General features: G+C 42.0%; 1 protein-coding gene across 1 annotated transcript in view; it reads left to right on the forward strand.

The window, feature by feature from the left end:
* The first annotated feature begins 726 nt into the window (after positions 1-726).
* The window catches only part of LOC104069913 (tyrosine 3-monooxygenase-like), a 32,416-nt gene continuing 10,955 nt past the window's right edge, over positions 727-22,187 (forward strand). The window contains exons 1-8 of the mRNA XM_009584608.1: positions 727-924; positions 1,843-2,017; positions 5,742-5,830; positions 9,078-9,145; positions 10,315-10,365; positions 14,520-14,665; positions 20,478-20,613; positions 21,265-21,334. Coding sequence (XP_009582903.1) covers positions 727-924; positions 1,843-2,017; positions 5,742-5,830; positions 9,078-9,145; positions 10,315-10,365; positions 14,520-14,665; positions 20,478-20,613; positions 21,265-21,334 — 933 coding nt within the window. The remainder of the gene's footprint in view (positions 925-1,842; positions 2,018-5,741; positions 5,831-9,077; positions 9,146-10,314; positions 10,366-14,519; positions 14,666-20,477; positions 20,614-21,264; positions 21,335-22,187) is intronic.

Genomic DNA, 22,187 nt, shown 5'->3' on the forward strand with positions numbered 1-22,187 from the left:
ATAAAATCATGACAGAAACAAGTTTCAATAGAGGAACTTAGCCTGGAGGCAGCACTCAGCTCTTGTAGGGCTAGGGTAGAACAGGTCAGATCCTGTGGGCAGGAAAAGCTTAGAAGTAGGCAATGAAATTTGGCTTTGGCTCTGGCTCAGGTCTCCCTGGCACTCCCACAATTCTGTCTGTGCAGAGGGGACACCACCTGGATTGGACTAGGGTTTGGGGGAATGGTCCTTGGTTCCTTTTGAGGGCATGGTCAATGCAGAGAGGGCCCCAGTAAGGTAAGAGAGGGTGGGGAGGAATGGCAGTCTCAGACATTGTGCAGGGCAGTCCCGACTGGGAGATGTAAATGAAGCTCAGGCTAATTGCCTCTCCTCAAAGGAGTCCAGGTCCAGGGTGAAAGGGCTTGCAGACACCTTCAAAGAGAGCAGGAGGGCCGTGCTTTGAAGTTACCCAGAGGAGGAGGGTTATCTTGGGCTCTTGCGCATATCCTACGCAGGCGGTTTCCCTTGATGTGTCTGGCATGGCCAACATAAATGTCCCTACACCTAACACAGTAGCAACCAGCTTGCTTCGCTGCTGTCTGGCAGCTCTGATCTCACCACCCACATATACGGACTGCATCTCCAGTCCCACCACATCCCCTGGCCATTGCTCTGGGGGAAGCACTCACATCCTCAGGCAGTTTCCACTCAACATCTGGCAATTGTAATCCACTCTCCCATCTCCCAATGAAGACTGACTTGGTGGGGATCTCAGGCCAAAAGGAAGAGGTCAGCAAGGAGAAGGAGATGCATGGCATCGAGCCATTGAACAGGCAAGTCAGTCTGGACTCCAACAGGGAAGATGGCAGAGCCACTCTCATCCTGACCCTCACCCTCTGCAACGTGAGAAAGATTGAGCTCTCTAAGGCAGCCAAAGTCTTTGAGGTACAGACCTCACCATTCCCTTCCTCCACTGAACCCTTTCTTCTGTCCATGTTGCCTTCACCTCTCCCACTTTGCATGTCCCCCTCTCTCGCCCTTCTCCTGCTGCCTGCCTGACTCATGCCTCCACCTGCTTCCCCCTTTCTTACCGTCCCTGTTTTGCTACAGCTGCTCAGAGAGGTTGGCTGGCCTCTCCAGGTGAAGGAGAGTGCTCTGGAGGGAGGGAGTAACTGGACACAGTCATTTAGAAGAATCATCATTTTATGTAAGGCCTGTTTAGAGCAGATACCAATCTATTATTTCTTTCTAGGAGTTGTGGTGGCCAGCCATGACTGAACAACAGGCCAGCATTTCAAGCACTCAGATTGTGGGGGTGTTAGAAGCCAATGAATTTTCTCTGCATATTTGGCAGGAGATACAGAGAATACAAGAGCTGTAAACCATACAGGCATTATATATTCTGGGCACTTGAAGTATCCCTACCAGGTGCTCACTCTCATCTGTGAAAATGAATGACTCAAAAGAAAAGTATTATATTCGTTACTTATTTTTAATCGTTTGCAATTATTTAATGATTATGGTGTTATTGTACATCAATAGATTTGCTTTCATTCTGCCAGGGTCTTAAGAGTTGCCCAGCCACTCATTTGTTATTTCTGCACAGATGAAATGCTACAGCCAACAGCATCTCATCTTTCATCTCCATCTATCTCTACCTAATTCTACAGTGTTTAATCTTTAGCTCCACCTGTATTTTAGCTCCTTCTAAACTGGACATTATAAGGCTTCATTGCCTAGCATGCACTTCTTGTTAAGACCTCTTTTAATCATCTTTTAAAGACATTGTAAAAGTGTATCTAAACTTACCTGGATTTTCAGTCTTTGGAGAAGCTTCATCATATGAACATCTGGATCTTGCAGATGTTTGAAACTCAGATCCATCACTTGGAAACCAGACGAGCCAAAAAGCCCAAGAACTCTGCTGATGATCTTGACATTTTTGTTGAATGTGAAGTTCACAGTGCTGATGTTAGTATCCTTATCACCTCCTTAAAGAGAGTAGCAGAGGATGTGAAAACTAACAGAGAAGACAAAGGTAAGAAATGTATGCATCTGTTAGCGCTGTTTTGTTTGGTTTCGGAGTAACTTTTTTAGCATTAGCTTCATAATAGTGACTTAATTAGTCTGGAAAGCAGGTGAGTGGGAATTTATTTTTCTTCACTGCATGACGGTTTTCCCTGAATTGGGACCATTCCCACTAGTGTGGAAAGGGAGGCACTTCATCATAGCCACTGGAACTAAGGTGAGAAAAGTGTTCCAGCAAAAAGGGAGATAAGAAGGGTAGAGCAGCAAAACAAGAAGCTGAGGAGAAACTCCTCAGTGACAGGAAGATTGTGCGCTGAGAGCTGTGCAGAGAACTGACGGCTCTGAGGCGAACACAAACACTTGATGGGAATGCAATGATACGGCAGAGGGTCTGAATATTTCATTTGCTTGTAGTGTATTGTGTCGGTTTTGTTAAAGAAGCAGTAGCTGCCTGTTTATGGTGTCCACTGCCATCTGGGTCCAGTAATATTGTCTGTAGGTAGATTGGTCCTTCACTGAAAAAAGCTAAATGCAACCAGCTTGAAGAAGCTTCCAGAGTGCAAGAGGGAGAGAGGGTCAGCAGAAAGCCTGCAGGGTAGGCTGGGAGAACCAGGGGATGAGCTTTTCATAGAGAACAGACCCCCTGTTCTGGAGTAACAGAGCATCAGGCATTTTCCCAGGCACCTGGAAAGCTTGTTTGGAGGTTCTGCAGCTTCAAAGGTTGCACTTTAGGAACAGTATTTCACCTGGTAAAGTGCTGCAAGTGGCTACTCCACTGCCTGGGCTGTATTTGAGTCCCCATTCCTACCAGTCATCAGGATGGAAAGTGAGTTTGCCAGAGATATGCTGGTATTTTTCCTGTTTACAGGCGGGTAGGGGATCGGTGAGTACAACAAGCTGCTGGAGACATTTAATATAATCTTCAGGATGCCAGAAGTGCCCCTGATAGATGAGAAGGCTGAGAGTCCAGCTCATAGGTTGACTCCTCTGAATACAGAATTGCCATGAGGTTTCCCACACTTGACAAGGCCAGGCAGAAATCCCCAGGGCCCTTTTAGCTAATACAGTCCTGTCTGGACAGCTTTGGGTGTTGCTTGAAATTCACCTTCAGGCTAGTGATGAGAGGCAGTCCATGCCAAGCTGTTCTCAGGGACTTAGGGATATCAAAAGGGTATCTCTGTCATCAGGGAAACTGGAGAGCCAAAGAGGGTTTTGGAGCCGAAGAAGCATTTCTTTAGGATTTCCTTGGGACTTGAGAGGTTTGTGCTTAGAAGTAGCAGTTAGTTTCAGGTGTGCTGGGACTGGGATCTACGATAAAAACAAGGGACTGTTAAAAGAGGGTGTGTTTATCGTTAAAGCAGAGGACCATTAGGGACAAAATTTTCTTCACATTTTCCTTTTTCTTATGGTTTTGAACAGTAGTCATAAAAGTAATCAGGCTTATTTTGGATTTAATGATGCTAGAATTAATATACTTGGCATGCAAATGGCCAGAGTCTTTCTACGTTAGCTCAGACTTACACACAGCACTCCTTAGTTTGTAAAGAGTCTTTTCTGGGTGTTTCAGACCCCAGAATTCAACTGCCCTAATCAGTTCATTTGATTTCAAGATGAAAGGATCAGAGAGCTGGTATTTGTGGCCCATAGAGACACCTTAGGTGTAGGCACCAGCAAGAACTGGGGATTTGGAGGTTTTGGACTTAAAGCTCTTCATGGTTTTGGTGAATTCAGGAGTACTAAAGTGTCAGAGGACTTTCAGCTCACCTAGCCCCTAGGTCTAAGGTTGGCTAGTGGCCCATTTTGCTGGTATATCTAATTGAAAGTGACAGTGCATCTTATTGAAAGAGGCTAGCTGCAGCTTCACTTTCTAGTGGGGTTTGCAGATGCCTGTGAGAGCATATTGGTAACTAGGAGATATCTAAGTTGTATAAATATACTTACTGGTCAGCAATTATTTTACTGGGAAGATGCAAATATGTATATTCTGGATACCCCATCACCTAAGCTCCAGCTCCTGGATTAATCTATTTCCCACATGGACTTTTTATTCTTTTCTTCGGAGTTTTTAGGTGAGCCAGACAGGCCTTCCAGGCAGTATGCTGAAGGACAGTGATGGGCAATACCCTGCCCATAGTGGCTTTAACCCAAATTAATTTGGTACTCAGTTGAGAAAAGCAGTGGTTATCTCTGCTTCCATGAAGCAGAGACAGATGCAGCCAAACCGGCATCTGTCAGCACTATGCCTGTTTTATTGGCCAAGAGTTCTGCCATGGTCCTTTCTCACCTCTCCTTTAGCCTGTCTGCCCTCTCCCAGGACTCAGTGAGGGATAGGCAAGATGTGTATGGGGACGTACACTGGAAGACTTATGATCAGGTACAGGTTTTGAGGAGATATGGCCATAAATGGCAGGATAGACATCTTGCATGCAGAACCATTGGTACAGCCAAAGACAAAGGCTCAGCAAAAAAATTCTGGGGTGATGTAAGACATCTGTCACACTAGTATTTCTCCCTTCTTGTCACAGAATTGGCCATGTCTGCATGAAAGAACTGGAATTTCCCAACATCTGTGTGTATTTGTAGCCTTGTACCTTTGTGAACTGGCTGTGCCTGGATATAATAGGGCTAAAGCAAAATTTGCCATTCAGTACAGAGATGCCTGGTCTCTTGTCAAGTATGAAATTAAGGTGACCCCAAATGGACCTTTTCTGAACCGTAACACACTAAGTCTGATCACAGCATCAGTCTGACCTCAGAAAGCAGTATCAACTTTGTCTTTTTTCAGTATTTTTTTAATTCATTGGTTACAAATGCTGGCACTTAAATTAAAATAAGCACACTTTATTTTTATTTTAGTCATAGAATCATAGAATCGTTTAGGTTGGAAAAGACCTTTGAGATCCTCAAGTCCAACCATTAACCTAGCACTGCCAAATCCACCAGTAAACCATGTCCCTAAGCACCACGTCTATGCATCTTTTAAATACCTCCAGGGATGGTGACTCAACCTCTTCGCTGGGCAGCCTCTTACAATGCTTGACAACCCTTTTGGTGAAGAAGTTTTTCCTAATATCCGATCTAAACCTCCCCTGGTGCAACTTGAGGCCATTTCCTCTCGTCCTATTACTTGTCACTTGGGAGAAGAGACCGACAACCACTTCTCTACAACCTCTTTTCCCCAGAAAAGGTCCCCACTTCAAGGGAAGGAAACTGTTTGGAAATTCAGCTCATGATAGAATAATTTCATTGGGAAAAAAAAAAAAAAGAGCCAGAAGGAAAAAACTTGAAGTCAAAATACTTCTTGGCCTGTTTTGTTTCTAGAAATTTCATGTTTTCCTGTTAAAATATTGGTTTCACTTTTAAAGGTATGAAAATTTAAGACTACTTTTTAGACATGATCAAAATATTTTCTTAAATCCAAAATGTAGAAATAAATTTGTTTTGCTGTGTCAAACAGAATGTCTCATTTGGCCTAAAAGGAAATGATTTTGCTTTTAAAAATTGTTTCTACTAATTAAAACTGAGAGATTATCATTGCAAGTTAGTTTCAGTTCATTTTTCATTCAGTTTGCCAGTTTGGTTGGCAAACAAATTCAACTACTGACACGTAGATATGAATATTCTTAGATATTGATGAAAAGAAAGCTTGTAATCTTCAGCAAAATTTTTATTTTCTGTGTCTTTTAAAAATTACTTGATCCTATTTCATTTAACTCTTGCTGCTTTCTTTCCAGTGCCCTGGTTCCCCAGAAGAATCCAAGATCTGGACAAGTGTCACCATCTGATGACTAAGTATGATCCCAGTTTGGACCATGGTCACCCTGTAAGTTTGACATCACTGTTATTTTATTTTTAAAAAAGAAACTCTCTGTAGGAAGGAAAATTTCAGGAGTAAAAAAATACTCATGAAAGGACAGAAAAAATGAAGGATCAAATAAAGGCTGATCTTCAGTGGAATTAGGGACTATAGAATGGATAACTTAATAATGAGAAAAGCTTATGGGTCCTGATTCATCAAGGTGTGTATGATTAACATTAGACACATGTTGAAGTAATTTCTATTCAACATATTCTTTAGCATGAGTTTATATTTCACCATTTAGTTTAAAAACTCCTCTTGTTTATTATTTCACCCCTGATATATTTGAAATATGTCCACTTTGTACTAGCGGTCCACATATCAGTCAAATTCCCCAGCCTTCTGCTTTTTGTGTTTTCTATATTTTGACCTTTCAGATATTCCATATCTGTATTTTTAATTTTGCATATGCCAGGAATCTCATTCAAGTGCAGATATACAGAAGATGGTAATGAGGACAAGCAGCAAAGAGCTAGTCACTAATAAATACCAGATCCTCAGATCCCACAGAGGGGAGTATTATGCTTAAACTTGCAAAAATCATCTAGACAGAAAGTAAGATAAATACATGGCAGCACTGATTAATGGATATAATACCTGAACAGAGATTTAAATGTGACTGGAGAAGCTCAAAAGGTCTAGTGATTTCAGTTGAGGTAAGCATCTAAGTTTAAATAGGAAGCAAGTTGGAAAGATTATAATCCTAATTTACATCTGACTTTTCACAAGGTCTTTGGAGCCAGGATTTTGGCAGTATTTATTGATACTACTTTGCAAAATATTGTTAGAATGTTTGTGATGGGCTTTCCCTTGGATTCGGGCAGTAGGTCTTAGTTATGAGTGGGCCGCAAAAAGGGCTTTACTCATAACAGTTTTGTGTGTGTACTCTTAGCCTTGCCATAAGCAGAAACTCTAAGAGAAGGAAGAGGAAAAATGCACTGTAGAGTCCTGCTCTAGTGATGATAATAGTAAGGCAAAGTACTGGGAACAAAAAAAGAAACACTCGTTTCTCGTCGAAGTTTTCCAACTTTCGTACAGATGAGATATGAGTTAGGTACAGACAAATAAGGGACTCCAAAGGGCCATTTGCTGATTGACAAATAGGTCACAGAACTGTTGTGAAGTGTTCTGCCAAACATCACACAGAAGTGATGCATGAAAAGGAAAAAAAGCACAGACTTTGCACTGAAAAATGCAAGGAAGATTTAGATGCAAGTCAACAGAATCAACAAGATTTTGTCATTCCCTTTTCTAAATGTCTGAATTCTATTTAGACCCTTTTATTAACCTACACAATGTTAGTTTTGTTAGCTATGTACAGTTCTGTGTGGTACAGAAAAACTTTCCAAGACTAACTTCTATTTTTGAGAATCACTTATTAAACTATAATGCTCTAGGAGAACTTCATATCCTCCTTAATCAGGACATCTTTCGTTCTTCCTCACGTCTTTCTGATAGAAGCAATCCAAGTATTTGTCATTTTCCTGAGCTAGCTCTGAGGCTGTTTCTCACAAGATAAATGAATGCACGTTGGGAATTCTTTGAATTGGACTAAGTTCCCCACCTACTTTGCCAAATAGCAGGTATGAGCACTGAAGAGGATGAGAGAAAGCACCAATGGTGCAGAGCTACCGAAGTATCGAGTGGGTATAAATCTACACTGCAGAATGCGGTGCAATGTAGAAATACCTAAACTACCTTGAAACAAGTTAGCTCAGGCACTGAAAATCATTTGTCTGTGGCAGGAGGGAGCACAACGTGGGCTCATTTACTGTGCTGCTAAGCACGGCTCAAAAATGGACGGGTTGGAGGAAAGTACCAAATACACTGATGTACAGGTGGCTCAGCAGAGATTTTGCATATACATTTACTAGCAAATAGGCAATTTGGGCTGTCCATCTCAAGAGCTTCACTCTGTTCTTTACTGTCTCTTTAATGGCCAGACAAGCAAACCAATGACACTGTGACACCAGTCTCTGGGGCACCCTGACACTGGCTGTAGCAGTCCCCTGGGGAGGCTCCTACTGCTCGGAGGGTGGGTACAGAGCCCTGAGAACAGCAAGGACAAAGCTGAGAGGTCACAACATCAATGCTAATCTGGCCCGATGGCTTTTCCACGTGTTTTGCCTTGACTTGTTACAGCCACTGACAAGCAAGGGTGGCATCTGAATGAACACATTATCCGTAACACATGACAAAAATAAACATGCTTTCAGGATCCAGTTCTTTCCTCAGATTCACGCACACAATACTCATTAACTGCAGTGTTACTGGTATTATTGCTACACTGAAAATTATGTGAATAAACCTAAGGGAAAAATTTGGCTTGTAGTATGCAAAGTGGTTCCAGTAAATTCTGAATATTTTAGAATAATAAATATTTGTACAGTGATGCTGATCAACGCTGCTTTATGAGTTATATTAGTAACACAGTGCCAGACTGCAGATTTTATTCCTATTATGAATGATGTAAAATTCAAAGGAATTTGATTTCACATCTCTATTCATATTTAATAGCTGGAGAAGCCTGCTTGAAGCTCAACTTCTAGTAAACACCGAGGGAGGAAAAAGAAAACTCCGGTATTTAATAAGTAAACTGCCCCTTTAAACAGATACCACTGAATCCGTCTTTATCGTAACACAGTAATAAATGGGCAAGGGGGGATTGAGCTGAAAGCCTGTAATTTCTACAGATTCAGTGGTGGCTCTAATGATTTCTAGCCAGTGAGGACCCCTTCTTCTCCCGAAACGCAGGGTACTGTGCAGGCGCAGTGTACTTTCTCTGGCGAGGTGGTACCGTCATGTCCCTCACAGTCCTATATTGCAACCTTCATGCTTGCAGGAAAGAAATGATTCAGAGATTCAGCTCTTCCCCAGCAGAAGTGACACCCCTATTTCAATTCCATTTTTAATGTGATTTGCATTTAAATTTGACTGTAAGTGTAATGGTTTGTGATGTAGTATTTATGAACAACTCCAAAACCATCCCACCAAGCGATGTTACTCTCCTTTCTGGCCCCAAATTTTCATCAAAATGTCATGGATATAACTGAATGCAGGCTTTGGCTTACCCTGCTCATAAGTATTAAGATTCATTGCCTTAGAGAAAACAACCTATCTGAGGCCTAGTTATTCTGAATGTCAGCAAATTTATTTATGCCCACAAATGTCTCTTAATGTAAAACTTTTTTTGCATTATTTTCTAACTCAGGGATATGCCGACCTGGAGTATAAGAAACGGAGGGCATTCTTTGCTGACCTTGCCTTTAATTACAGAGCGTAAGTACAAGGCTGCTGAAGAGAGACTTCAGCAGTTCACATGCGCTTTCAGACGTCTTTGTGTGCAAGAAATACTGGAGACTTAATGTTTTGTCAATGTATCAATGGGGCTATCTTTTAGAAAACAGAATTCAGCCACAGAAGCTTTTACTCCATATGAAATAGACTTTTCCCACAACACAGCAAATATACCTTAAAATAAAAATCTTAGAATTGCATTCACATCTCCTTCAGCACTGCATTTTGTCTTAGCAGAGGTGATTTCTCCATATGGCTCTCACATTCCAATTTTGCGGTTCCTTTTAGGACTAGCTCCTGAGCTGAGGCTAATCTTTTTCAAGGAACTATATGGAACAATGTTTAGGAACATATTTTTGACAAAGAAAAGCAATTTACTATTTTTGTTGTTTGTTTGACAAAATGTCTCTAGCCATGTATATTAGCTACCTAAAAACTTCTCAGGTCTCGTGTGGGTGAGTGAAAATGTTTCTGCCAGAATCACACTGCTGTCTGACAGAGTCAATCAGATGTATAGGTAGAACTGGTTGTGGATTATCAGCCTTGTGGTGTCCAAGAACTGGTGAAATCTCCCATGTCTTGAGAGACTTCTTTTTGAGTACAGTTTTCTCACCACCACCATATATCACAGCTAGTGCAGCACAAAACAGTATAAAAGCACACAGTGAACTGACCCAGAGCTACTGAAGAGGCAACGGTGAGGAAGAGAAGACCGCCCATCAGAGAAGTTAGTGATAGCCATGCAATGTATGCCTGAGCAGCTCTCCGCTGATGAGTTTATGAATCCTTCTCTGTGATGATACTGTGCTGGTCACATCCTCCAGGGATGGACCCTCCAGGCACACACTGCATTTTGGTTGATAGATTGCCTTCAGGTAAGGGTAAGCCTGAAGGCCTCTTTTTTTTTTCTGTAAAGAAGAACATGGCTCCCTTTCTTACCATATCCCTCTGTTTCCTCCCCGCACTGGAACAGAAGAGAAAATGCACACGTTAGAGAGTACCAAGACAAAGAAGTTGTTAATTATGTACTATTTTGCTGTTTCTATCTTCATTACAGCAAATATTCATGCTGCAGGCAAAGAAAATAATACTTGGAAACTGAACTTGAAACCTGCTTTAGACACATGCATTATTTGCTTTCTTCGTTACAGAGGAGACCCTTTGCCACGCATCGAGTACACAGCGCAGGAGACTGCAACTTGGTGAGTTTGTTACTTATACTCTGACTCCTGGGCCATTCCACTGCAGTCCCAGGAAAGACTGGCAATGTGAGAGTTATAACATTTTAAAACCATATTTATCCATCTCAAATTTTACTTCTTGGTTGTGTCACCTTTTTGGTCATTTGTTTTGCAGAAAGCCCTTCTCAGGGCTGGTCTTAACTATTCACTTTCTAGAGCAAAATGCAATTACCATCTCCCTGCCTGCCAATCATATCAAGATATCAGAAGCCAGAAAACATCTGGAGCCTATAACATAACTTCTTTTAACTGACCTCTAATTAACCATAGCTCTGGTGGTGACAGAAATATCACCTTTCTGAATCTGTTACCAGGAGAAAATGCCCACTCGCGAGATAGAAGTTCACTCATAGGATGTGGCTATTCCAATGTTCATAGGACAGACCAACCTTGCTTGTTCTCCTGCAAGTATTCATTGCTTTTAACAGGAATAGGTATCATTCTCTCAAACTGAAGGTAAAAGAAATTTTGGAGTGCCCTTCCAGGATCTATTATTTACACTGTAAAAAGGCCTTTGATGTCACATGAAATGATGGCAAGTTACTTTTACATGGGTGCACCATTTCTTCGCTGGGGCTTTGTTTCTCCTGAAGATTTGCCACTTTAAAAAACAAACAAACAAACCAAAACAAAGAACCCCAAATAAGCAAATTTAATTCAATTCAAAGTATGTTTGCAGACTTTATGTGAAGTATGTGGCAGATTTGAAAGAAAGCAGAGTTCTTATTTCATATACCTCTGTTTCCACTTTCTCCCACTAACTTTAACCAACCTCAGTAAGCAGCAATAATTACACATTTGTGTGATAATACAAACATAAATATGTCCAAATGTCCCAACTAAGAGCAGAGTACCAGGATTGTGCAAGGTGCCACATGTGCACATAATAAGAGAGAGTCTTTGTTCAGAAAAGTTTACAATTTAAATGGAAAGACAGCCTAAAGGTGGGAAAAAGGAAGAATTATGACATTTTATAACTGTGGAAGTGAAAAAGCTAGAGCTTAAGTGATTTGCCCAAAAATATACACAAAGTTTATGTCAATGCCAGCAATTAAATCCATACCCTTGATGTCTCATGCCAGAACCTCAACCACAGGGCCATCCCATCTTTTTCAGTGATTATTTTATTTGAAATAAAATTTACGGTGCCATAGAAAGCTTGAGGGGTGTTGCCCACAATCACATAGAAACCTTGCATCCAACTCATCCAGGCGGTCACATTTTTATTAAGCTCAAGTAGGTTTTTATAATATCTTCCAATTGTCAAAGATTGATGGTCGGTGTCATGCTCATGGTTGCTACCACCAGCCAACAATCTTGGCATGGGATGGTGTGTGGGAATGTCAGTTTAAGAAAATTTAATTTTGTGTTCTTTCCTGTTTTTCCCTTTTGTTGCCAACCTCCGTCATTCCAGCCCTTCTCCACCTAGAATTAGTCCCACTGTGGTAACGGAATAGACCTTTAAAGGAGTATCTGCCCATTTCCCTAGCCAGCCAGCCCCAGCAACCCAGGTTGTCTTGTTATGTAAAGCTGTTTCCAAAATTAGACCTCCCAATGGTTATCACAGCCCCCTGGGGCTGTGCCCTGAGGTCAGCTGCATTACAGCACAACTTAATTGAGCACTGTGCAATTGAACGGGAAATTTGTAGCACAGACTAAATTCCCTTGGTGTTCACTCTGAAGAGTTGTTGGATGCCTTCAGTTTGTAGCAACATGGTTATAAAAATGAAAACTAATCAAGTGAAGAAACATGACTTTCAGAAAACAGAGGGTACAGATGATCTGAGTTTCTGTTTTCAAGCAGGGTTCTTGGAAGGCCCTGAAACTAAGTAGTCATAAAAGACATTTTATGGGTAAAAGCTATATAAGAAAAAAGGAGAATAGAGGACAAAATTATGGGGATACACCTGTCAAATCTTCATAATAAAGCCGAATACCGCCACTTTTTTCTAAAAGAATAAGGAAATTTATGTAAAATATTGTCATTGTCTTTAAAGTCTTCCAAGTGGCTGGCTCCACCCTTCATTATGAGGTTCCTTTCTAGAGTATTTCATAGACCGCACTTTCATCAGCTTCTTTCCATCTCTGGACTGAAGTACCACCAAGTAGCACCTCCATACAGTGAGGCATTACATGTGTTTGAGACACTACATTAGGGCAAGCTAAGTTGTTGTCTGGAAATATCTGCTACTCTATTGACTTTGGAGTGAACTTAAATGATTGCCTAGAGGTACTTAGAGAGGAGGGACACTTAGCTTCAGATAATTCATCACTAGTCTCTGAGACTGCCTACATTTCTGTGGTAGTCAATGTTTGAACACACAGTAGAATGATACTTTGATAAAAGAGACCATATGTGCAGAAGTGTAAACAAGCCTGCTCTCTCTAGACTCCAGTCTGGGGATGAATTGTGTACTGGTTCAGGTCCTTTGCAATCCCACTGAAGTCAGTAGTATTCTGTGGGGAAATAAGCCAGGGCAACACTTGAACTCCAGTCCTCCTCATTTTTTCCTAATTCTTCTATGGAAATGGCCCAGTCTCCTGTGGCTTTTGCAATAGTGACAGCAGCCACTGTTTCCCTCTGTTCTTTTAATTTTTTTTCCTCCTAAGGTTTTCCTCCCTCCCCTTCATTCTGGTTCATTACTCCCACACTGTGTAAGACATTCATACAAATGAAGAGAGCCATTACCAGGGACTGGCTATCACCTCCATAGCAACAATAGCATCACAAAAAAAATACAATACAAAAACAACAAAAGGTCATTTTCTGTAGCCAGCATTTCCAAGAATGATCTCAATTTTTATAAAACAATCTTTATAAAATTGTTAACACCCTAGGGCCATGTCTGAACAAAAATAACTATTTCTATAAGGTTCTTTGCCATCCTATTACTACTTGTTTATTTTGCAACAGCTAAATATATTCCAAACCACAGCTCTAAATCCAAGCACCATCAAGTTTGGGAGAAGCTTGAAGCCTGTGCCCAAATCTGGTTGTATATATTTTTATTCAGCTGGTGTCTTTTCATATAACGGGCTAAATGCTTCAAGAATTTGGCATGTCTTTCAAATACACAGCCCATGCCAGGCATTTTGAGCAAAAGTATGAACCTCTTTGCCTATCCAGATGTTACTCTTCAGTATCAGAAAATGTGCTTTTTTAGGAGGAAGTTTGTAAGAGTCAAATATAGGCTAGGCTTCAGCATGGAGGCCTTTCAAGTTGTACCCCAACATAGAGAGGGAGGCAATACGTGACTGTCGTGGTTTAACCCCACGAGCCGCTCACTCACCCCCCCTCCGGTGGGATGGGGGAGAGAATCGGGAGGGCCCAAGTAGGAAAACTCCCGGGTTGAGATAAAACAGTTTAATAATTGAAATAAACAAAATAGAACAGTAATAGTAACAGTGAGGACAACAACAATAACAGAATATACAAAGCAGGCGATGCACAATGCAACTGCTCACCGACCACCGACCGCGGGCCGCGCACCCCCCCCCCCCCGTTTTTATACTGAGCATGATGTCACATGGTATAGAATCCCCCATTGGCCAGCTGGGTCCACCACCCCGGCTGTGCTCCCCCCGCCCCGTGTGAGCATCACCCAGCAACAGCCAAAGCATCAATGGGCCATCAACGCTCCTTTCATACCAAACCCAAAACACAGCACAGCCCCCAAACTACTGGGAAGAAAGTTAACTCTGTCCCAGCCGGAACCAGGACAGTGACTCATTCCATCCCTGAACTGCGCAACATAGAGAGGGCCACAGCCTCAGCTTTCTCCCTGGGATTTCCCTGGTACATCCAACACCCTTATACCTAAGCAAGAAACACTTCTGAATCAGGATTAGAATCCTATTACATTAAAGGAGGACATAGGAAGGGATAAAACAGATTCGCTGAACGGAACCCACCTTCTGAAGGAAAAGTGAAACAAAAACCCCTTGTGCTTTGCTACACCCACCAAGGCATCAGCTTCCAAGCACCAGCTGTCCTGAGTTCAGATTTTTAGACTGTTCCTGTGCTGGAGGTCTATGCCTCTCTGTGGACCTGTAGATAGGGCAGATAAGTACTGCTTTATGGAGGTGGGTCATGCTATATGGCTTTTGCTTTTCAGGAGAGAAGTCTACAGGAAGCTGAGCAGCCTTTACCCTACTCATGCCTGTACGCAGTACCTGGACGCTTTCCAGCAGCTGGAGAAATACTGTGGCTACCAAGAGGATAACATACCTCAACTTCAGGATGTCTCCAGATTTTTAAAAGGTCAGTCATTATGAACCATGGCTTATTCTAGGGTTCCCTGCATATGTTTGTACACCACATACACACACAAACCATCTCATAGAACCCAAGCTGGTAGGAGAGCTGATTAGCTGTAGAGTTCCCTCATGCAAGATGAGCTGTAGCACAAAGCATTAAAACCAGGCGTATCTAGGGACCAAGCTGTAAGTAAGTTTGTGTTTGCTCTGTGAGTGGCTGCAGTTGGTGTAGCACTAACCAGCTAACTCCAGTACTAGCAGCAGTAGAGTCACAGCAGCACACTGCTCAGCATGACTTCCACACAGGTTTTCTATGGGTTCGGCTGTATTTTATGCATCTATAGCTATGCTGCTAATAAGACCCAAACACAAATGCAGATACCTACGTCCCAAGTCCACTTTTTTCTGATGCGTGAGACAGGATGGCAATGTGTGCTAGAGGAAATGATTTCCAGGAGGTCCTGCTAGTCAGTCAGCAGTTGCCTTGAAACAACACTGCTTCTTTCTGTCTCTGTGGCCCCACTTGCCACATTAAACTCTTTGGTACCTACCGTGTGGCTGACAGGAGAGCAGAAAGGCTGTGGTGCTAGTCTGTAAATGCATGAAGATGTAGCCTTAGATGAAAGGACACATAAGATTGCTAGGTTGACTTACCTGCTGTTAGCTGGGGGCTGACTAGCAAGAGGCAGGAGTGGAAGGGAGCTTGCATCATTTTTATGAGGATGCATGGAATCCCAAGGCCAGGTGCTTTGTGTCAACCAGTTGATTTCCTACCATTATCAAGAATGACTAAAGAAAGGTGGTCTTTAAAGCCTCCTTGCTCCTTCTCAGTGACAAGGAGATGTGCCAGAGAGAGGACAGCTGATCACTATGATGAAATAAATAATAAAAAGTATGGCTTAACTTTAAATAAATTCAATTTAAATACAATATTCAGGAAATCAAGTGACCTGCTCCATGTATCAGTAGGTGAAGCTAGTAAGCTTGAATAAGCTTTCTGTTGCTGAAGAGTTTTCTAAGACATTGCCGTTTTTAGGGAAGATTAAGATGTTCAATGACAAAGTTTTTACTGCACCTGTAGTGTAAGGGAATGGAGGGTTGGCATATGAAAAGCATCTCTCATGAGCACCATCACATCCAGTGGTAGGAATTTTTCTGTGTATGCATTAAGTATTTTCTCATGCATTTTCCCCTCTATTCAACTATCCATCTTACCTCTCTCCTACAGTAACTGGGCTGGTAAATATTTTTTCTTATTAAGTAGTTGATCTCATCTTATCTCATTTACACAGTAGCTGACAGCAGGGAGCTCCAGAAATCCTGTGATGCTGATCTGATTACCACAGATATTAATATTCTTTAAGTGAATCAGGTGATTTCAAAGTGGGAGAATTTAGGATAATGTAAGAATATCCCGTCATAACACTATTTGTATTGCTTATGTTGGTTGACAGGATTTGACTGCCTGGAGTCTGGGCCTGCTCACTTCTTTTGTAGGCTCTGGTTCTGAATTTTCTCTATGCCATACAAATTGTCCTAAGCAAAAAAAAAAAAAAAAAGCAATAAAAATAGTAATTCTGAAAATTCTGCTAATAACTGTTGGGAAAATGTTCACAGTGAGTTTCAACTCATCTACTATAAACACGGGGTGTCTAGTGTAAGCTAATTGTTGAAACTATTCTGACTGGGAATGAGAATCAGGCACTTCAGAGGCATTTTACTCCATTCTGGAATGGGTGTTTAAGGAAAATGGAAAGAATGGCTCTCAGAAGCACTGTCTTACCCTTCTTAAACTGTAGATAAAACCTGGATTAGTTTAGCCTACAGGCTTTGTAAAAGATTATGCATAGATGGAACAAAGTTTGTTCAAAAGAACTGTGTTTACAGCTAAACACAATGGAGATTGAGTAAGCTATTTTAGTCCCATTATATGGGGCTTTGAACTGATATCTTACTTATCTTCAAAGATTCCCTCCAATAAGGTCATTTCACTATGCAGAGTACTTTCTAGAATAGCATGAAGATTGACATTATTGTAAGGTCCCTTTGTAACAAACTCAGTCTGAGTCAGAAGCATCTGCAAGGTCTGTAAAATCTGTGTTAAAAACAGCCTCATGCCAAGCAGCCACTGGGTGAGGAGTATGATTTATAAGGAGTTCTTCTGATTTATTACTAATTTGGGTGGCTTTTACCACCAGCCTCAACAAGGCCAGAATTTTTGCTCCTTACAACTGATCAATCAACTGCGTACTTAGGCTCTTTCCTGTGTTACGTGTGCAGTGCTCAACCAACCAGACCTTAACCAAACTACAGGCTGTGATGTGTCTCCCAAAATTCCTTGGCATGCAATGGATGTATTTCAACTACAGCCTATGTGGAGATGCATAGTGCAGTTCCTCCTGTCACTGATTAGCTCTGGGTAAGCCCCGAACTGTCCCACTCTCCCATTTAAAACATAAATCCCAGCGTGTATCTTTGCTAAATACTGCCCCTAAGGACCGGACCATTCTTTGGCATACGTGGTGATAAGACTTTATATAGAATAGAATAGAATAGAATAGAGTAGAGTAGAGTCGAGTAGAGTAGAGTAGACTATTTCAGTTGGAAGGGACCTACAATGATTATCTAGTCCAACTGCCTGACCAATTTAGGGCTGACCAAAAGTTAAAGCATGTTATTAAGGGCATTGTCCAAATGCCTCTTAACCACTGACAGGCTTGGGGCATTGACTGCTTCTCTAGGAAGCTTGTCCCAGTGTTTGACCACCCTCTCAGTCAAGAAATGCTTCCTAATGTCCAGTCTAAACCTCCCCTGGAGCAGCTTTGAATATAATAAACTATGGGGATACAGAGAGAGAGAGGGATATCCTGGAGAGAAAGTGATCATGTTATAACCAGCCCACACAGCTAGAGAAAATTCCATCTTCTCTTTTACTCAACAGTATCTGTGAACTCAACCAAGCAATTCCTTTTGACTTCAATACAAGTCGAACCACAAGATCTGTCTAGTGTTACCTGGCCTGCTAGTGAGATTTTGAACAGAAATGAACTCTACATCATAAGTAATTCATAATTACTTAAAGGGAATTTAAATGGTTAACCATGTGACCGGTTAACATGGCAAGTATTTTTCTAAAGGGTTAACTACATGAACCTAGGCACATTTTTCTTTCTAGGAAAGATGTTTGGATTTAGACATTCATTGTCCTCCACAGCTGGAAGAAATTACAGCCAGTGAACTCAAGCAAGCTCACACTACAACGCACAGGCCTGTATACATGAGGTTTTTAGGCCAAGCGTTAAGCCTTACAGATCACTTTAGGTCAACTGCTCAAGACCTTCTCTTCAACTCATTTTGATTTCAGAGATCTTTGGGCAGCAGGTCCAATCAGCCACACCCCCAATTCTCTAGTTTGCTTGCTAGTTTTATTGTGCAGTAATGAAATAGAAGTTCAGATTTTGCAGATATTGCCTTCAGCAGATAACTTTTTCCTATGGCTTTTCGAGGCAACTGGCCAAGTCTGTTCCATCAGCAGACTGTCTGATTCACTGGCCTATATTTAAAAGGGCATCTCAGGGAACATAAGCTGTAATTTTCATTTTCCCTCCAGCTCCTCCAACATGGATGCTAAAGCAATATAAATTTCTCTAGACTCTTTCATAGTCCTTCCAAAACTGAGTTACTTAGGGCTTGGTTCTCGTCTAATATATTTTTCAGCTGGTGCAGTTTTCACTTCACTCAGACTCAGAATTTAGCCCAGAGATGGCCAGATTATGAGATTTTCACATTCCTCTGGATTGACTTAGTATGGCATCAGCAGCAAGGGAGTACCCTTCTTGTGCCAGCTCATGGCCAGTGCCTAAGGAAACATAGCTGATGGTCTGTCTATTCCCCCAAACATCCTGCTTTCTTAACTGGGGAGCGGGGGAGAATAGTAAGCTGCTTTACAACCACTTCTGATTCCCTGGTTAACTCTGATGCCTTTGCTCAGCATATAGACAAAGATAAAGACACAATCTCCATAGGTTTTTTGCTGTTGTTCAGCTTTGAGGCAGTTCTGTACCCATTACTTTTTAATTCAGTGGAGCAATAGAAGATAACCATGGCGAATGCTAACCACCTAGTCCCTCACATTGTCAGGTAGAAGCATTCCTTGCTGTCCACTCTTTTTTGTCCTGTATAACTTCAGATGTTTTGTCAATTCTAATTCTTCCAGTGGAGCCTTTTTTTTTGTCTTTTCTTTTCTCTGTCTCTCTTTTTTTTTTTTTTTTTTTTTAATGAGAAAAGTGCTAATAGCCAGACAGAGCAAGACAAGAAACGCTGGAAGAAACATTAAAAACCAAACCAAACCAAATCTTGTAAATGGCTTGGTTTCTGGGTGGGATTTTTTTTGTTTGTTTACATAAAATAAATTAGGTTCCAGGCTTCATGACACAATAGAATATGGATAGAGAAGGGAGAATAAAGCAATTTCTGAATTTTTTTAAAGTGTAGTTTTATGCTTTAAAGAAGATGAAATGTCATTTATGGGAGCTGAGAATGCAACACAGATTTTGAATATAGGACTTCAAAAAGATTATCATTGGCTCCCTTTTAAAGCAGCGATTTTCAATTTTCTTAGCCTTGCAGACCACCAACATGTTTCCCATGGAAATGTAGATTTTGTATTCTGCTGACCGTAGGACTGGTTATTTTGTTAGCTGTCTCTCACAGACCTTTCATAGTAGTGCAGGATGTACTGGGGTAAAACTGATAGCACAATCTGAAATCACGGTGCAAAAGTATTGCATTCTTCTGTCCTGTTCTATGGACACATGCGAAGCAAAATACGTATGATCACATCCCTGGGAGGCTATGTAGTTAGTTCTATACAAACATAATGGTGAAAAAAAACAGAGGGGAAAAATAGGTGAGAGCACTGATGGGAATTCTGGTGTTAAATGGTTGAGGGCCAAATTCCAGCACCCTTATCTCTGATGAGGACCTGTTTGCTCTTTCTCCTGCGTGTTCCCATTCTAAGGAAGTTCAGGCAGAAACATAAAATTGATAGCAAGTTTTACAGTGCTGAGCTAGTTTATACATGTGGAGCACACACTAACAAAGGGAAATGAAGTTGAATAGTATGCTCCAATTCTACCTCTGGGGTATGTTGAACTAGGCCTATTGAGGAACAGAAGAATTGCCCAGACTGGAGCAGACCCATGGTCCACCTACTTCTGTCTTCAACAGTGCAAGCTACCAGGGGTTTCAGTGCAGGGAATAAGAAAGCCTGAAGAAGGGGGCTAAACAGTAACCGAGCACCAGGGAAGAGCCAGGTGCTCTGAGACAAGGGTAGGGGTGGGACATGTCCCATATCTAACTCCTGTTTTCCTTTTACATATGTTATACAGGAAATGAGAGAGGTAATCCAAGAGTTAATAGACTAGCCAGGACTGAAAATGCAGGTTCTGTCCCCTGCTTGATCATAAGGACCATATGTGACCTCAGACACATCACTGACATGCGGGACATAGTAGATAAATGTGTGTAAATGTGCTAAAAATGTAAACTGGGGTAAGCAGTACTCCCATACCTCATATCATTGCTGTGTGAATATGTGTAGAATAGATGGCTAGGTGGTTTGATGTTGCAGTAATTGGACCCATAGCAGTACAGGGGCATGTCAATAATGATAAGCCAGGATGTTCCTACTATGCTTAGGTGGAGGGAGCTACTGCAACAGAGTATGAAGGTCCTCTGAAACTGCTTACCTGAAGTAAGTGTGCCATGTAGTTAACGCTAGAAATGCCTAAATTTGGTCTCACTTTCCTTTGCAGAGAGAACAGGTTTCCAGCTGAGACCAGCTGCAGGACTGCTGTCTGCTCGTGACTTCCTCGCCAGCCTGGCATTTCGTGTCTTCCAGAGCACACAGTATATACGGCATTTCTCTTCTCCTATGCATTCCCCAGAACCGTAAGTTTGATGCCCTGGCACAATCCTGGCCTTCTGAATGTGTTGGGGATGATTCTCTTGGGAACGGCTCTGGAGCTCTATCCAGTAGTCCACAGAATGAAACAATTTGAGAAACTGGTAGCTGAAGAGTTAGAAGGGGAAGTCATGCATGAGAGGGTGTGGGTCTCTCTCTTGCAAAGTCGTCTGGGGAAGGAAAAGACCGGAGAATATCTGGTTTAATCTTTTCATCCTGCCTTCAGTTACCATCTGCTGGGGTTTGATTCCCTGCTGTGAAACTCTCCCAGTAAGTGCTGGCCAGACAACAGCAATTACATTTCATGAGAAATTACAAGTTCGCACAGACGCTTTTGTTGTATGCTGGGACAAAACAGGGGCCTTTCAAAGATGTTGTGACATAGGAGACTAGTGCCCGTGCCATCCCAAGTGAGACAATAGCCAAGGTAGCGGGGGGCAGCTGGCTCCCCATGGCAGAAGGGAATGCTCTGTCACGCTCCCTGCAGAGCCAGGCCAGGTATGGAGGCAGCTACTGCAGAGCAGCCCTCACACTAGCTCCTTTTGGGGGTCTCTCTATCTGCTAAAGTCATTCATGAGAAGTTCATGTAGGGCAGGAAAAGAAACCTTTATTAAACATGAAGGTCACTTGTTTTCCAGAGACTGCTGCCATGAGTTGTTGGGTCATGTTCCCATGTTAGCTGACAAGGAGTTTGCCCAGTTCTCACAGGTAAGAAGCTTATTCTGCTGGCTGTTTAACCAACTGCTCTGGATAGCAGGCCAGATGTGCCTCAAAGGCATGCAGCTCACCGTGCTTGAAATGCTATTTTAAGACTTGATTGTGCCTGAGTCGCAACCTCCAGGGGTGGTGGGATAGCAGTGCCCTGGGAGACATTTACTCCAAGGGAGTGGTAGCACTGCTCCCTATGGACATCGTGTAAAAGGAAGGGCAGGCAGGCAGTGCTTGTGGGACTTCTCTGTGGGAGGGCCATGTCAGTCCGCAGAAGGATGCCAGTGAAGCCTCTGTGGTGCTGTGTGTTTGAGTTGTACTGACTACGCTGTTCCCTGGCTTCCTGTCCTACACCACATGAACCTAACCAGCAACAGCCATCGAGCCCCCAGGCTGGTTCTGTCTCTGGATGTACATTTTTATCTCACATGATACTTTAATTGTGTCCATCACCATGTCATTCATTAGAGTTGTTTTTCCTTTTACAACTCACCAGATTCTCACAGCATTGCTCACACTGGTGAGGAGGCTCCAAAAAGCAAACAGGGATTCTTTGTACAATAAGGGGCTATTTACTATGAACAGTCAGTGTCAGACCCAAGTGAACTCAATGACCTCACATAATTAAAGACTTCAGAACTATGAATGTGCCTCAAAATCGTAGCAGAGGGCAGAAAATAACTCATATTCTCGGCTTATCAATCAGTGGCCAGTGTGGAAACTGTCAATAAGAGCAGAGGGGTTACATGATGTAGGTCCCTGTCAGAATATCTTAAAAAAAAAAAGCCAGTTCACCTCATATAATGTGGTTTATGGTTGTTATCAACTTGGATACATGCCAGTTTCCATTTTG

The sequence above is a fragment of the Fulmarus glacialis genome, unplaced genomic scaffold, assembly GCF_000690835.1.
Source record: "Fulmarus glacialis isolate BGI_N327 unplaced genomic scaffold, ASM69083v1 scaffold14749, whole genome shotgun sequence".
Classification (NCBI taxonomy): Eukaryota; Metazoa; Chordata; class Aves; order Procellariiformes; family Procellariidae; genus Fulmarus; species Fulmarus glacialis.